Source organism: Anabas testudineus, chromosome 8 (genome assembly GCF_900324465.2).
Source record: "Anabas testudineus chromosome 8, fAnaTes1.2, whole genome shotgun sequence".
Classification (NCBI taxonomy): Eukaryota; Metazoa; Chordata; class Actinopteri; order Anabantiformes; family Anabantidae; genus Anabas; species Anabas testudineus.
This window is the reverse complement of record NC_046617.1, coordinates 17,495,889-17,512,165: the sequence shown is the minus strand read 5'-3', so window position 1 is coordinate 17,512,165 and position 16,277 is coordinate 17,495,889. Positions and strand designations below refer to the sequence as shown.

The following is a 16,277-nucleotide window of genomic DNA, read 5'->3' as shown; positions in this document are numbered from 1 at the left end:
ACCTCCCCCCATATTTCATTAGTTCTATCTGATAAAATATCTCTTCTGGATATTTACTATTCACAATTGGGTGACTCACAGCCGTGTCTGACATAAATTATAGCCAATATCTGCCAAATGCAACATGCAGTGAGAGATCACTGGAGTTTCCAAACCCAAAGAGGCATCGTGGACTATTCTATAGCTTCTAAATTTTTTGACACAACTGACACTAAATGTTTAGTACTTCTTCTCTCATTTTGCTCTGAGGGCTGCATGAGGCCTATAAATCATGATTCACAGTCTATTGTATATGAAAAAGACTTTTAACTTTGCACTGACAAGACAAATCTAATTACCCTGCTCTGCAACAGATTTGTAAATCTACCTTCAAACATACCAGATATGACTGTAAGCACTTGCAGAAGTAGGGGATTCAGTCAAATAAAGCTGATTTAGAAGGACAAACACTGAGCAAGTGCAGGAATTACAACCTGACACTAACCTGACAGACTGTTTCCCATCTTTCACTCTGTAAGTCATTTGTTTTTCTGAATTAGGTGAATTTCCCTGATATCATCAATGAGTTTATTTGCCTTTCAAACCGCAGCTGTGCACATTTCCACTTAAGAAACTCAAGGGCACCAGCTTGTGCGGCGTTGTTGTAATCTGCAGGACATCTTCAGGGCAACAAGTCTAACAAGTCCCGTCTGGTGTTTATTCTGCTCGTCTCTGCAGATAACTTTTTTTGTTTTGGGTACAGTTGCTGGGACTTTTGTCTTCAAGGCAAAACACATTTAGAATGTAAATGGGACTTGGTGTGAACAAAGAATAAATCAATGCCTTGACTCCTTCAGGCTTTTCATGCAAAGCACACGATGAAAGAACTGCTTGTGCTTACTTGTACTAGCATTTGAAAAAGTCCACTCACAACATGTAAAGTGATGTTGGAGAACAGTAAATCTTTTCGGCATTGTTTAGTATCACACTAAACGCAGCACCTGTATCCGGAAAAATACAGCAACAGTGCACACTTATGTTTAAAAATTGAACTTTGCTTTCAATAAACACGACTTGTTAAACAATTTTAATCTCAATGTGGATTGAGTCACACAGTAAACCAAGAGAATAGATTAATTATCCTGAATTCTTATTCTCTCTCAACCCACAACGGGAGACGGGACAGAAAAGAAAGTGAAAACACAAAGTAAAGAAAGTAGAAACTGAGGTAAATCCCAGTGCTGTGCTCAAAGCGGATGATTTAGTACAAGAGTTCATGGTTAGTGCACAGAGCAACAGCTTTTGCATGATCCTCAGCATATGCAGAGCTGAAGTGAATCAAGGCAGCCTATGTAAAGTCCGGATACCGGATTAACAGGTGGTTTCATACTGACACATGGAGAGTAAAACATAACATTTCATCAAGGTGAAAAACACTAGGTTTTCCATTTAGATTTTTTTATTTTAACTTTGTTACAGAAACACAAAAATACCGGACTAGCTTGTACTTTTCCGTCTTTGCAGTGGAGAGCTGGTGCCGCCTCTCTTGCTTTGGGCTGGAAGCTTGTTCATTTTGTCTTTCAGGCCTTTAAGACTGTACAGCCTGCCAAAGGTGATTGTAAATGGAGACCTTCCTTCCTCCTGCTTGTGTGCCTCCTGTACTGACGCCGTCTGGTTCTGGGAATGAGGATGGAGCTCTGACTGTGTGTTGGGGTGTGTGAGGAGGAATGAGGACTTGGGTTTTATGTGAGGATGCTCATTCTGTGTCTGTCCAACTCTCATCCTGCTCTGTGCTGCTAGAGGCTGTTGAGAGAGAAGGCTGTGAGAGACTTTGGCCTGCTTCTGTCCAGCTGCAGACCCAACTGCACCCAGCGCCTGTGGTAGTCTGTATGGAGGTCTCCGATGAGATGACATACTATCCAAAACCTGGAGACTACCGTGGAGCACCTTGCTTTCTGCCTGGTTCAGCTGATGGTATGCTGAGGGATGAGCAAACAGCTGGCTGGCTGAGAGGGGTCGAGGTGGTCTGGGTGGTCGGGAAGGAGAAGACAACCCACTTTCCTGCTGCCGGTGTCCTTGTGTAAGCTTAAGTGGTGTATGTAAAAAGAAGAGAAGAAAAGACACGAGAGAAGAGAAGAGATTAAAATAAATGTGTGCATTGTACCTACACTCAGTTCACTGGGGCCTGTTAGTATTTAGCGGACAACAGTTCATCTTTTTATACTGTGATGGCCACCTGTCTAGAGTAAATTTGCATCGCTGGGTGCAAATGTGAGCTCACATTTATGCTCGTTTTTGTTAATCAACCAAGTTTTTTTAAATCGTCAATTCAGGTCAACAGCGAGTGAGTTAAACTCTGCCAATCTTTCACCGGCTTATTAATGTTGCAGCAGCGTGAACGCGTGCGGAGCTTCATTAAAGTGAGTCGCCTCAATTTACAGTCTTCTTGTTCACTTAGTGATGGTCTTTTGGTGCCTATTCAACACACCTAGAGAGACACGCACACACACACACACACACACACACATACAAACTAGTACACCTTATACACCATTGAGTCTTCATCCAACCACCAGATGCACCAGACTTCTGACCCCTCACACCCGCCTGCTCACCTGTTCCCCATTTACTCCTTAGTCCTGTGTGTTTCAATCAACTGTTCCCTCTTACCTGCTAACTGCTTGCCTTACCTGTTGTCCCAATTATTTTACCTGTAAAGTTCCTGTTTTCCTGTAAGCCTTCCACTTGTCACTGCACCTGCCAGTCTGCCTTGTGTGTCTGCATTCCCTGACTGTGCTCTCTACACACAGGCAGCTCCAAAAGCCCATTTCAGCACACATACCCTGTTAAGCATTTCACACATTCAAAGAGCTGACTGATCAGTTCTGCTCTGGAGATGAGCGTCAACAGATCCGAGCTAATGACTGTAACACCTCCGCGAGACATCATGAGTTCAGCAGCTGATCGTGCAGCCTGTCACTTCGTATGAGGGTCCCGCTGCTGTTATATTGGCTTAGTCTACTCACGTGTTAACACAGTTGGAGTAAACACAGTGAAGCAAAACCAGGAATAATTAAATAAATATTAATTATAACGCTGAAATTAGTCAATTTAAAAAAGGGACAATCAAAGGACTAGTGGTGTCAATTTTTTCCATTCTGACTCTTTAACTTTACTCTTAAAGCTTTAATTATTCATTTTAATACATGTCCTTTGTTTGTGAAAGAAAAACCAACAAGCGTGACAAATGATTTCTCTTAGCTTTACTTACCTTGGAACAACAGTGTTTTGAAAGAAATATAGTTTTAAAGATGTTCAGCATCTTCAAAACTATAAAAAGTGGATAAATTGGGAACTGTGCTTACCCTTTATGTCACTGGTGTACGCTGAACACAATACTGCAAAATGGTTAGAAGATTGAAAAAGTACAAATGACTTGGGTTAGATTGACCTGCATGGTGGCTCTTTATGTTTTGTTTGTGTGATGAGGAGAAGCTCTTTCTCACTGTTCATACCTTCTGTCCGTCACTCTCCATGCCTGACTGGGGTCTGTCCCTCTTGTCCACACCACTGGGTCTCACTGCTGCCTTGTCCACTATCATCTCTTTGTCTGGTCTCTCTGCCTCAGAGGAAACACGGCCACCGGTGGACAGCTCCGGCCTACTCTCCTTTGCCACATTTGTCCCGTTTTCATTCTCTCCTCTCCCATTTTGTTCATTTATGGTGTCCACCACCGCACTCACTTTCACTTTCTTATCATGTGCAGAAGGAGAGCAGACTTTACCAGGCCCAGACAAACTCAGTGTTTCACAGCAAGAGTTACTGTTGTCTGCAGCGCTCAACATAGAAGCATGAGTGTTATTATTTATGCATGAAGTGGAAGTTTTAGTAATGGTTGTAGCATCTGGGCCAGCTCTCTGTGTGAAGCTAACATGATCCTCTGCTGAACCCACACAATCAGAACTCAGGTCCTGAGAAGGAGAGTCACTACACTCGTAATACTCCTCTGAAGTGGTAGAGAGAGTGGAGTCGTCCCTCGGCGAGACATACCCATCGGGCGTGGGGGTTCGAAAGTCTGGAGTGTACGGCCGAGGATCTGGCGTGTGCATTCGTGAGTCTGGGCTGGGTGTGCACGAGGGAACTCCGTCTGGAGTTGGAGTGCGTATGAGCGAGCGCGGCTCTCGCTCAGGTGTCTGCGAACGCACGTCTCGGATGTGCGTGTCGGAGAGATACAAGCGTAGGGGTCTCTCAGGGGTGTGAGAACTCCCCCGCAGTTTGGAGGTCTGCTGGGATTCTTGAGAGGTGCCGTTGGTGTGCACATTAGATTTGATCACATTCGTCTTACCGTCTGTGTGGGCTGCTGATGTGACAGTGGAACTGTCTTCCGGATTGTCATTGCATAAAGGTGAGTTAGAAACAGGAGTGTGAGCTGAAACCGTCTCTAATGGGTCATTATCCTGTGGATTCATTTCACAGTGTGACAATCTCTGAGGCTCCTGTGCTGTATTGTGCTGCGTCCCATTGTTCTTTTCTGTCTGTACTGTGGCTGTTGGGTCTGTTTGTGTTGTTGAGGTTATTTTGCAGTCTGTTAATGTCAAATCTTTGGGGTGAACTTCTTTTGGAATCATTGCTTGAATATTCCCGCTGTCTGCCTTTGGAACGTCAGCAATCAAAGCATCTGGCTGCGCTTGTGTTTCTGCTCCGTTATCACTGAGTCCAACTGCTTCCTCATCCTTTGTCTCTGAGGAAGCCACACTCTGTGTTTGCTGCAGTGATTCTTCAGGATTTCCTGTATTCTCTGTGTCTTCTTGTGGTCCTATTTTGCTGCTCGGCAGTTCCGAGAGAGTCTCTGGATCTTTTTCTAGTGACGTCTGCACCTTATATGCTACGTCAGGCTTACTGTGGACTATGGGCTGCCCCGTGCTGGTCGCGCTCTCAGTCCTCCTAATAACACTGACCTCTGACAGATTTTGGCCATCACTGGTTTCACTATGTTTGATAACCAGCTGGACAGTACGAGGTTTGGGGATTGGAGGAGTTGGGGGTAAAGGTGAGCATGCAGTGGAAAGAGAAAGGAGAGGATGGAGAGTTGTAGAAGAACTGGTGACAGGAGCAACTGAAGAAGAAGAAACAACGGAAGTCAAAGGAGCAGTAACGGGAGCGTGGTTATTTTCAGAAAGGGAGGTGGAAACGACGGTCTGAGAGGGCTCTCCAGAAGCAGAGGAGGGGGCCTGGACCTCAGGAGGCATCTCAGAGGAGTTTAGCGGCTGTGCGTGAACAGCCTCTGTGAGGGAATTTGTAAGTGGCAGCCCTGTTCTTTCTTGTGTGTGCTGTTGTATGGTTAAATTTGAGTTAGCGGGGGCATGCATGTGTGACTCGGGGGTTTGTTTCTTCTGCTCAACAACACTCTGAGTTTCTGCTTTTTCAGAGTTTGATGCAGGTGGGGACTTGGGCTCGGGACTGCTTGCGGTGCTATGTGAAGGCGGCTGATTGTTGGGAGAGGACGTCTTCATGTCTGATTGGGAAAGCGTGTGTTCAGTGATGGGAGGTGCAGGGTCGCGACCTGCATCTTGGCTGATGGGTGTCTTTGAATGCAGATTAGTCTCAGTGGTGAGAGTAGTAGAGTCCTTAACGGGCTCAGACTTCTTTCCAGATACAGAAGTTTCCTGTCCAGTTGGCTCCTCTTTAGATTTGCTGTCACCAGACTCTGACTCAGCTTGTGCTGGCTGTACACCGTCTACCACACACTCTCCAGCCTTGATTTTATCTTGTGTTGGCTGACGTTTATCCATCTCTTCATGTTTAGCAGCAGGCTGTCTGGGCTTGGCAACCTCTGGCAAGGTTTCTTTTGGCACACTAATTGGACTGCTGAACCTGATTGCTTGGCTGGTTTCAAACATTTCAGATCTCTGTAAGTGGACCTGAGTAGGTCTGTTTGCATCCCGAATGTTAATGAAGCCTATTACATCACTGGGGGGATCAGGCTCAGGCCATGTGGGCAAGTATGCGATCAAGCATGCTTTCTCTAAATCTGTAAGTCCAGGATGGAGGGGAGGGGCGTCCTGGATGGCTTCTTTGCTGGCCCGTTTCTGTCTCCTCTTGTTGGTTTCTGGGACATCTGGGTTCTTGGAGTTCTCTGGATTTGAGGGCTCTTTGGGGCTATTGTTGTCAGCAGAAGGAGCCGGACTGGACAGAGCCACCAGGGCATATTTGGGGTTGTGCAGTTTCCTAGCAAGAGCAGCAGAAGGAAGGACCACGGCAGCCGGCTGCGGGAGGGGCTCCGGCTCAGGTTCAGGCTCGGTGGCGACCTCCCGGAGGTCAACAGAGCTAGAGATCACATACAGGTAACGAAATTGCCGGTCGAAAGCCTCCACCGCCTGGCCTGTTACGACTGTGATGAGATTTCTGTCCAGCCGTGAAGACATCCAAGTAAAACTAAAGAACACATAGAAAACACTAGATTAGAGTACGACCAGAAAGTTTGTGAATCTTTAGAATTACAAACTAAAACATGATCAGACAAACTAGATGAGGGGAAACCAATGAAACTGAGGAAACCTGAACCTTCAGTAACTTGCAGCAATACTTTTTTTTTGGTACATTTATCAGCCCTGCACATGAGATTGAGGGTTTTTAGCCCATCTCGCTTCTATTTTTATTTGCTATGCACACCACAGCCTAAACCAAACCCTTTAAAAATTCACCATAAGCTTTTCCAGCCTGGTGAGCATCAACAACTCTTCTTCTAATTTCTTTAAAGATCTACTTTGTTCAAGCCACAACACACTTCTACAAGCCTGTGGAAGTTGAAACTTTCTTAATAAAGATCCAGTTTTCTCTTCTGATTTCCCCACAATTCCCCTTCACATGGTCTCAGGATTCTAAAGGTTCACATACTTTTGCCACAAATCCATCTATCCATTGTCCTAACCAGTTGGTTTCTTAAGGCTCACAGGAATGCTGTCGTTAGGCGAGAGGCAGGGCAAACATACACAATTTAGAGTGACCAGTTAAAATAATGTGCATGTCTTTGGATGGTGGGAGGAAGCCATAGTACGTGGAGAGAACCCATATAAACACGGAGAGAACACAACACGCAAGCTCCATACAGAAAGGCAGCCAGCAGACTTGCAGATTCAAACCCGGGTGCTTCTTACTGTGAGGCGACATGAGCAAAATTTTGTTTATCTTCCCCAATAAATAAATGATTTTGATGCATTTGAACCAGTTATTCTTGTTCAGCGACAGTCACACAACAGAGAGTTTGTCAAGTGATATATCTGCTGTTGTTCTGGCACAGAAACTGTGACTATGAAGTTAAAGTTCTCATATTCACTTTAAAAGGAAGTTGAAGATACAAAGATAGTGTCGAGTTTCTGATGATAATAAACTGTAACATTTACTACAAAGGAACCAAAACATTATAACTGCCTTTAATGTAAAGCACTCCAGTTTGACTCCACCTATAAACCTTGTAAAAGTAGAATTAATGGCAGAGCCCCTTCATTGTATTGTACCTAATAAAGTGGCCAGTGAGTGTATATAACCTGTTTGCCTAGTATGCAAACAACACTCCTGAACGTTAACAGACAAAGTGCATTCTTCAGTCTTACTTCTCCATTTCATCCTCCAGAAACAAAGACAGGCGGAGCAGGCGGAAACAATTAGATTCTTCCGTCGCTGCCTTTCTTATTTGATCACTTTCTCACACTCTCACTGACAAACACACGTTAAACACAAGTTAAACACACTGACCTGTACGACCCAGACACGGCTTTGTCTCCATCGACGAACATAAATCTGTGGCCCATTCGCCCTTTGACCTTGGTGCAGGATCGAGTGTAGAACTCCATTCCTTCTGTACAGCGAACACGAAGGTGCTGCAACACACAAAGCATATTTGTCATACCTCCTCCTGGAACGAACCTGTGACCTCTGACCTGTGTAATGTGAGACTTAAGGCATGTGCAGTGAGAGGCTCTCTAGAAGTAATTTCACTCATTCTGCAGATACCATGTAGCACAGATCCCTTTGGATAAACCTAAGTCAAGTCTATCCATACACATGATGATGACACACGCATATAGCCGAAGCAGTAGTTTTCCACTTGCTGTCTCTAATTCTAGCTAATTGCTCCACATTTAAAAACTGCAGCACCATTAAACACATCATATCCAGTGTAAATACTGTGATTCAATCTTGCACAACTAACAACATACAACACACACAATTGCCAGGGGTTTTGATTTAATCTCTGCTGCGTCTTTACAAGATTTCTGTGCCGCCTTTGACGTTACGGACGACCCCATTCTCACAGATTTTCTTCATCAGCTTTGTTGATCTTTGTTGGAACTTGTCTGCGTTGCTCATGTCTGTCTGTAAAACACATACCGCGCAAATAGTTCTGTTATCAGGCTTCCTGAGTGTCACACAGGCGTCAGGACTCCGTCCACTTTTTATGTTTCTTGAATTTCAATGCAAAGAAAACTGACATTTCACAGATTAACAGCTTTGTGTGTGTATTAATGCATTATTCACATGTACACAGGAATACAGATGTGACAGTATCTGTATGGTAATATATTCAAAAAGTGGCTGTGCTAACATTTAACTACCATTCACGATAATAACTGGGTGGTACAGTATATTGGTGTAAAAGTCATAAAAGACTGTAACAGCGGTTCAGATAAGAGATGACACATGAAAGGTACCTCAAGTAAAACACTTTATCAAGTCTGCCGCATGGTTTCACTTCTCATTTCTTTGTATCTTTATATATATATATATATATATATATATATATATATACACACACACAAAAGCTTATGTCCAATTCAGCAGCCTGCAATGTGTTTATCTCACTATCTGTTTAGAATACATCATCATGGGGCTAAATGTGTCCTATCCTGCAAAAGCATGAGAAATATGTTTTGCCCCCTTCTGGAGTTCAAGGCCACTTTATTCCTGAGTCCTTCAGTGTCCCATAATCCATTGCTTATCCACCATCATTAAATAGCATGTTCCAGGGATTATTGTGAGTAAACTGAAAACATCATGTGAACTGATCATGTTTATAATGTTTTGCTATTTTAGTTGTAACTTTAGACTTAGTCCATTTCATTTGGACAGGAGCGTGGATTCAGTCTGGCCTTGAAGTACATTCATGAGCCACGTTTTTTCCAAGGAGCCAGGTCCTAGTCTGTGATGCAGCCAAAACAATTTTATAAGCAGTTGTCTTGATGCAAGAGATTATTCTTGGTGTGGTTTGTATCACAGAAGAAATATGTGTTCTCCTCCATCCTGGGGTTCCACCCTAAAGTTTGTCCCTTGGCTAACTGATTATGTATATTAAATCAGAAACCTGCATTTTTGTGCATGTGTGTGTGTGTGTGTATGTACTAAGCTCTAAGCTATGGATGATGAGCATTCTGACAAACTGTCATTAAAAAATGTATGTGAAAATGCAACCACCCACCGAGCTAATCACAACGTGTCTGTCACATTGTAGAGTCACCGTGGTACAATCCTGAATCACCTCTACACTGAAGAGTAAGTAGAATCTGTCAACTGATCTAATCTGCTCCTCTTTTTATTCTGCCTAACCACTCCCCCTTGTCACTCGAGCTGTGCTCAAGTGATCACACCTGTCTTCTCCTCTTCCTTCAGCAGGCCAGACTCAGCTCGCTGACGGACTTGTCACTTTGGGGGAATGTGCATTCGTTGCTCATCCCAGTTGTACAGCTGTCCGTTGGGTGTAGTAACCACAGTGATAAGCATCTGACAGAGATTCATGGAGTTGAAATATACATGACTATAAAATAGTTATTCATGTTTCTTTGGCAGAATAAGCACTGCACCCGAGGCTGCTCATCAGTGAATCAAACTGAGTTGTAAAGAGCATAACCTCTAACATATGGGCACATACAATCATTGTGACCAGTGGGGCTCTATGCATGCCAGCTGTCAAACTCAGAGCTCCAATAAAACACTATCTGATCTATCAATCTATCTATTCTTCCATTGTCCACCTGTGATATGGTTGGCTGAAAAGTGCATGTGAGCTAAAATCAATAACAGATCTATGCAGATACTCACACAATCCCATTCTTCTGTCATGAGCATTCATCATGTGCCACATAAACAAATGTTTATGCTGACAAGTCACAAACTGCCACACGAGACTGCGACATTTTCTGCTGTTTTCGCTTGTAATCCAGATCCAGATGGTGCAGCATGTGTGTCAGAGCTGCTCAGCGCTTGTGTGTTTCACTTCAGTTCCTCCAAGGTATAAACAGGCAGAGGAGGGTAAGTGTGCATGCTATAGGAATGTCTGTATGATGGATATATGTGTGGAAAAATATGTCACCACACATATGCATGTTTGTGCACACCCTCGTGCAGATAGCCTGTGCTCTGTGTGTTCCTAGCAACATCTCGAGATCTCCCAAATAATGCCTTTGCATCTCCAGTGACTCACACGCGCCTGCTAAATACTGATGTAAACCACTGCATGCCTCTGAAAACAACACTGGATAACACTTTGAACACAATGTGTTGAACACAGCGTGAGCCTGTACTCTTTGTATGATTTTCTAAACTGTCTCCCTAGAAGAAGGAGGACAGCTCAGCAGCAGTGAAGCACACAAGAGTCGGTCTTACACCTACTAAAAGCTGCACTGTTAGGAGCTAACCATTAAACCTAGGGATGTTCGTATAGGCTGTCTGAGTCAGAGCAATCATGCTTCACGACTTGGCAGCTTGATCAAAAGATTTATGTGTCGATACAAATGAGTGAAGGTGGATTCGTGTTTTCCCTTCAACTCACTTTCACACGTCCCAACACGACCAGAAGCTGGTTTTTCACGTGTGGTTTTCATGCCATATTGACAATTAAAGTATCAAACACTTAAGGTAGAAACAACAAGAAGAAGGAATCCTCTATAGTATGTGCCAGCTGGAAGGGTTCGCTGGTCTGAGTGTGTGTGCGAAGGGAGAGAGAGAAGGGGCAAGCGAGACATGACATCTGCTCTCATTATGTGTGCGTAGCAACATTATTTTGACTTCCACTGCAAGTCTTTCTTTAGAAGTGATGTTTTGTTTTACAGCAGTAGTTTATCAGTCACATGTAATATGAATTCCCCCTATATCGAAAGGTCAACCATTCAATCTCCATTAAAATGTACTTTCCATGAATTAAAGATAGCAGTTTATCCGTGAGGAGCTCATTATAACCTTTAGTTTTCTGACAGATCATTATTCTGGTTATTAGGAACTCATGGTGATATGAGTGACTACTACAACCTCCTTCTACATATAAAAACTGATGAGTATGGTTCACCTTGAGATGTCCGGCATGCATGTTGGCCCTCTGGCACATGGACAGGAAATGAGGTAGCGTTGTGCGTTCCAACAGGATGTAAACAGAAACTCTCCTCTTGAAACCAGCGTCCAGCAAGTCCCTGAAGATGTCGACATCCGTAAAGACGTCCATCACTACTGCTATCACCTGGACACACACACAAATTAGCAAACGGATACCCACAATCTTACAGAAAAATAAACTTCATATGAGTCAGCTTCACGAGCACACACATGTATCCATGCACCCTGTATGAAAATACAAATGCAAATATCCAGAATGACAGTTCCATGTTGATGAGAGTCACACAGAGACCGACAGTGTGCTGCGCTTCCTTCAGTCTCTGATAAAACTGTTTCATCAAGCTGCACTTTACTCTTGATTGTCTCATTTGGTCAACAGTCTGTACTCTGACCTCACACTGACTGAGTCATGGCTGCTCATGGTCACATTATGACAACATGTCATTATGTTATTTAGTCCACTGAATGGTCAGATCAGAGGCTGATCAATCCTTCTCACTGAGGACAAACACACTTTTATATCTACTGTCAGTTGTTATTTTTATGTCTTATGATCCGCTGTGGAGGATTGACTAAAAACTTTTGTCCAGTACCGCTGGTCCAACCTACCTTTTGCGCCTGCGCAATCATTTTCCTGACGACCTCCTTGATGTGCGCCTGACCGTCCAGAGGTGGCTGCGCGTACACGGTGGTGCGCGTGACCCCGCGGTAAGAATCGCTGTCCGGCCACCCGAGGTCCATCTGGGGGACAGTTGTGTCCGAGAGGTCGGGCCAGTAGTGCAGCGACAGCGGGGGGTCTCCGTCCTCCGCAGTCTCCGAGAAAAGCTCCGAGCCCGGGTCGTAAGGCTGCTGCGCCGCAACGAACGTTTCCAGCTCCGGGTCCGACAGGAAGCCCCGGAGGCCGCGAGCCTCCAGGTACTTACCGAACGCCTCGCGGCCATCACGAAGGAGAACCTCGAGCGCGAGCCGCTGCTCTTCACAGTAGAAAAACTCCGGCTTGGACTCGTGCGCCCGCGGGTTGATGTGGTTCTCGTCCAGACACTGTAGTTGGGACAGCGCCATGTCTGAAGCCCAATAAAGTCCTTTAAACAGCAACAGTAGAGCGGAGCCAAGTGTCTCCTAAACCTCCCCCAACACCGAGTACACGCTGCGTAAAAGCCTCCAACAGCCGCGCGGTGCCACTCCAGACTTGTTGCGCGTAAAAGGTCCCCTACTCCGGTCAGCTTTGTGAGTCCTGTCTCCGTCCATGCTGCGTTAACGCTTTTCCATTTTCACCCACGTTGGCAAATTAGGGACTTGAGCCGGCCAGAGATAGAGGGTGAGTGACACCCGCCGGCGGCACCGCCCCACAGGTGTGACCCTGACAGGCAAGACACACCCACCCGCAATCCAACTAACACATGCACACCTTTGTGGTGTCACCTGTAGGGCTTTCCAACAGCTTCCCTGTGAGTGTGAAACTATGTGTCTGAGTCTGAGGGCGTCCCTCCCGTTTCTAAACACCATTAAATCATTAGCATGTCGGTTCACGTCACAGAAAAACCATCAGCAGATCAGACACAGCCTGGGCCGTGCAGTTTGACCTGTTCTGTCATGTTTCTGAATCCTCCTGCCAGATGGCAGAGCCCCAGCATGTGGTTAGAAAAGATCAAAATGCAGCACATAATTACTTATAGAAAATCAAAAGCACGATTGAGAAATGAGGGTAGAAAAATGTCATGGAGGACATTAACCTGAGGGTATGTGCTGCAAACTGTAACAAAGCTAACTACCCACACGCTACCTGTGCACCTATCCAGGACGTCCTGACTCTGCCAAACGATTGGTTTGATGTTTTGCACCAAGTTAAGACTCAATGTGTCTCATATTAGGTAAGAGCTTCATCTACTTGCAACTTAGAAAACACTAAGAGCCTAATAACAGTTACATTTATGAAACGCTTCACAATGAAAGAAACAAGTTTTCACCAGGACTGAAGCCAAATCAAACACCTCGCTTCAAGACGGTTATACTTTCAGATTTTAATAACCTTAATTCACACTTCAGCACATCACTCAGTCAGCGGATTACAGTTACATGAGGCAGCCTGTGTGAAGTAATTACATGGCATTAGTCGCTCTTAAGAGACAGCAGGAGAAAGATTACTGTAAAAGCTGAAGGGTGACATGGCTGTAGGTTTTCATAACATGATGATTCATGTTCATTCGAACAGGGAAGTGCATTAATTCTGACATCATCATGACCAAAGACAAAACAGTTACCACCAGCACAACTTTCCAAAGTTTTTAAAACGCTGTCTTGAGCCATTGTTCTGTGCATTGGCATTGAACACAGCAACGCTTTAATCAATTCTTCCTATTCATAGAGTCAACGTCTTATATTGGGCATATACTTGCTGTTAAAGGAGCAATAGGTAGCGTTTAAAGTCTGACTTCACATCATTGTTTCCCTGAACCCCTCCTCCCAACACGAGTTGCCAGGTAAAGGACGCTGCACGTACAACACATTAAACTTTGGTGTTGTGAGTCCTGCGCCGTTTGTTGTTTCACAGTCATAAACCAGCTCATGTGGATGTTAAATTATTCTGTCAGTGTTAGCGTGATGCATGGCTGGTTATAAGCACTGCAGCCCGTTATCCTGAAAAGCAACACCCACTGTTGAGAAGATACGCACTGTGGAGCTGGACGCACTGCAATCCAAGCTGCCAATGACATTGTTCAATGTAACAGATAACGTTTAAATCATTTCACATTTATTTATTATTATATGATAAAGTGTTGTAGGAGTAACTTACTGACAGCAGCATCACCTAAAGTACTGTCCTCAGTGCAATAGGACACTGTTTGCACAAAACTGTAACACAATGCAGCGTCATCTGTCAGTCAAACACTTGCAAGTGTGCATTCCTGGTACATTAGATATTCAAACTTCAAGCTCAAGGGTTTATTTCAAACTGGTCTCCTACATTGTCTCCCTGGTGCCTGCACCATAACGCCCACACTAACCCATGTGGTTTTTAAAAAGTGCCTCTTAACTTTGTCTCGATGAGCTAGAGATGAAAGAACCAGCAGCAGCAAAGGCCAACTATTAAGGCTATTAAGAAGTGGCACTTGAACACACCACAGAGACTGAAGCCAATGGCCAGTAGCACCTCGACTGGGTCCAACACGCTGAATCAGCTACAAAAGCATTCACAGGGGTCCGATAGGTTCAACCAGACACTCACTAGGCTCTTTTATTGTGTTTGTCCTTGTCAACACTGGAGGAAAGTGACAAAGCTCGGTTGATCTTCTTAAATGGCAGCACTTCCTGAGGGACTTTAACTTTTGCTCTGTCTGGGTGTTGAACCTGGGGAACGTGAAGCTCGGCTCATTTTACCTTTGGATTTACCGGCTTAGTTATTCCCACAATGTGACAATCGGACTTTGTTCGACCAGCCCTCAAGCAGCACATTGTTATTTCTCTCTTCACGTCTGAGGAGCTGGAGGCCGTCGGTCAGTCGAACGGGTTCAACTGAGTCTTGACTATGACTGAGGTCACAGGTCACGCACCTTCCCCTGCTCATTTGTACACCGCCTCTCTTCCTTTCATTAGTATTCTGCTGCTTCAGTTTTTAATTTTTTTCTATTTGCTCTCCTGTCTTGCTTCGTTGCTGCCTCATAACTCTCTTTTACTGTTGCTGCCGTTTGTCTCACTCTCCTGCCCTCGCCGGTTATTTTTCACCGAGCGTTTTTCTTTGTGACAGCGCGTCAGTAGCATTTAGTATTCTTATGTTGTCTCGCTTCTAGTGTATGACACAAATATGTCATAATAAATGTGTTGGTCTGTCTCACACACACAGCACTTTATCTCCTGCACACACACACTTTAAAGTGACTCAGCAGTTTTAAAAAAAGAAATGGAAGAAAACAGCAGTGCTATTTCTGGTTACACCTTTAACTCCTTTCTTCTTCTGCCTGCTGGATCCTAGCGGTTTATTGATTGTCGCTGGCACGCCAGAGGTGACGCTGTCAGGAGGAATGAACAAAAAGGTAAAGAAGAGGGAAAGAAAACGGAACAGAAGCGGTTTAGTCCTGGATAATTATAGAAAGTTGCTTCATTTCAACCCTCACATCCTGCTGAGAGAAGCCGCGCTACATTCCTCACATAGCACCACTGAACTGCTGCTGCACATTGTGCTGACATCCATAATGACACGCTGTTTACTGAGCCTGTGTGTGTGTGTGTTTGTGTGTGTGTCATCAGCTGAAGTGTTGTTAAGTTGTTAACTCAGACCTGATATTATGTTGATAACATCAATGAAATGACAGCGAGATCTGTCGTGGCATGCTCCCAATGTATTATGAGATACTTAAATGGATCGTGTGGTGTCACACGCTAATTAGAGTGTTATTACCAGATTAACATTGTGATGCAGTATTACATACACTTCAGAGAAACCAAATTATGTTTACATCTGCAACTAGTCAACTTAAATGTCATTTCTTATTATTGCAGTATTTAATCAATTAATTTGCAAGTTATAAAATGTCAGAAAACAAAAAACAAAAAAAAAATAAATACATCTAAGCAACAAAGAAAATGCATGAACTGGAATTATTCCCGCTTGATAAATAACTTAATTTAAAGTTGATCCAGTTTCTCTCATGTGTTATTAGAAATAAATGTGTGCACAAATACACAGATCAGCCACAATATAAAAAAAGACCCGGTGGTTTTAACTCTGACTGCTCTGTGGTCTGTGGCTAAACAGTTGTAAGCAGGAAACTTCTGTGTGTCGTGACACCTGTTGATCGTGGTAACAGCTATCTATCTATCTATCTATCTATCTATCTATCTATCTATCTATCTATCTATCTATCTATCTATCTATCTATCTATCTATCTATCTATCTATCTATCTATCTATCTATCTA

At 44.1% G+C, this 16,277-nt stretch overlaps 1 protein-coding gene across 2 annotated transcripts; it reads right to left on the bottom strand.

The window, feature by feature from the left end:
- Positions 1-1,358: 1,358 nt before the first annotated feature.
- LOC113160111 (protein FAM83G-like) lies at positions 1,359-12,753 on the bottom strand. 2 transcript variants are annotated; one of them, XM_026357182.1, is made up of 6 exons: positions 11,971-12,753; positions 11,318-11,485; positions 7,735-7,859; positions 3,495-6,414; positions 3,345-3,377; positions 1,954-2,064 (listed from the first exon to the last, which is right to left on the bottom strand). In XM_026357182.1, the coding sequence occupies exons 1-5, from the start codon at positions 12,421-12,423 to the stop codon at positions 3,348-3,350; spliced, it is 3,696 nt and encodes a 1,231-aa protein (XP_026212967.1). In that variant the 5' UTR covers positions 12,424-12,753; the 3' UTR covers positions 1,954-2,064; positions 3,345-3,347. The 2 variants fall into 2 exon arrangements, with proteins under 2 accessions (XP_026212961.1, XP_026212967.1); XM_026357176.1 differs by lacking the exon at positions 3,345-3,377 and having other exon boundaries at positions 1,359-2,064; positions 11,971-12,752.
- Positions 12,754-16,277: the final 3,524 nt, after the last annotated feature.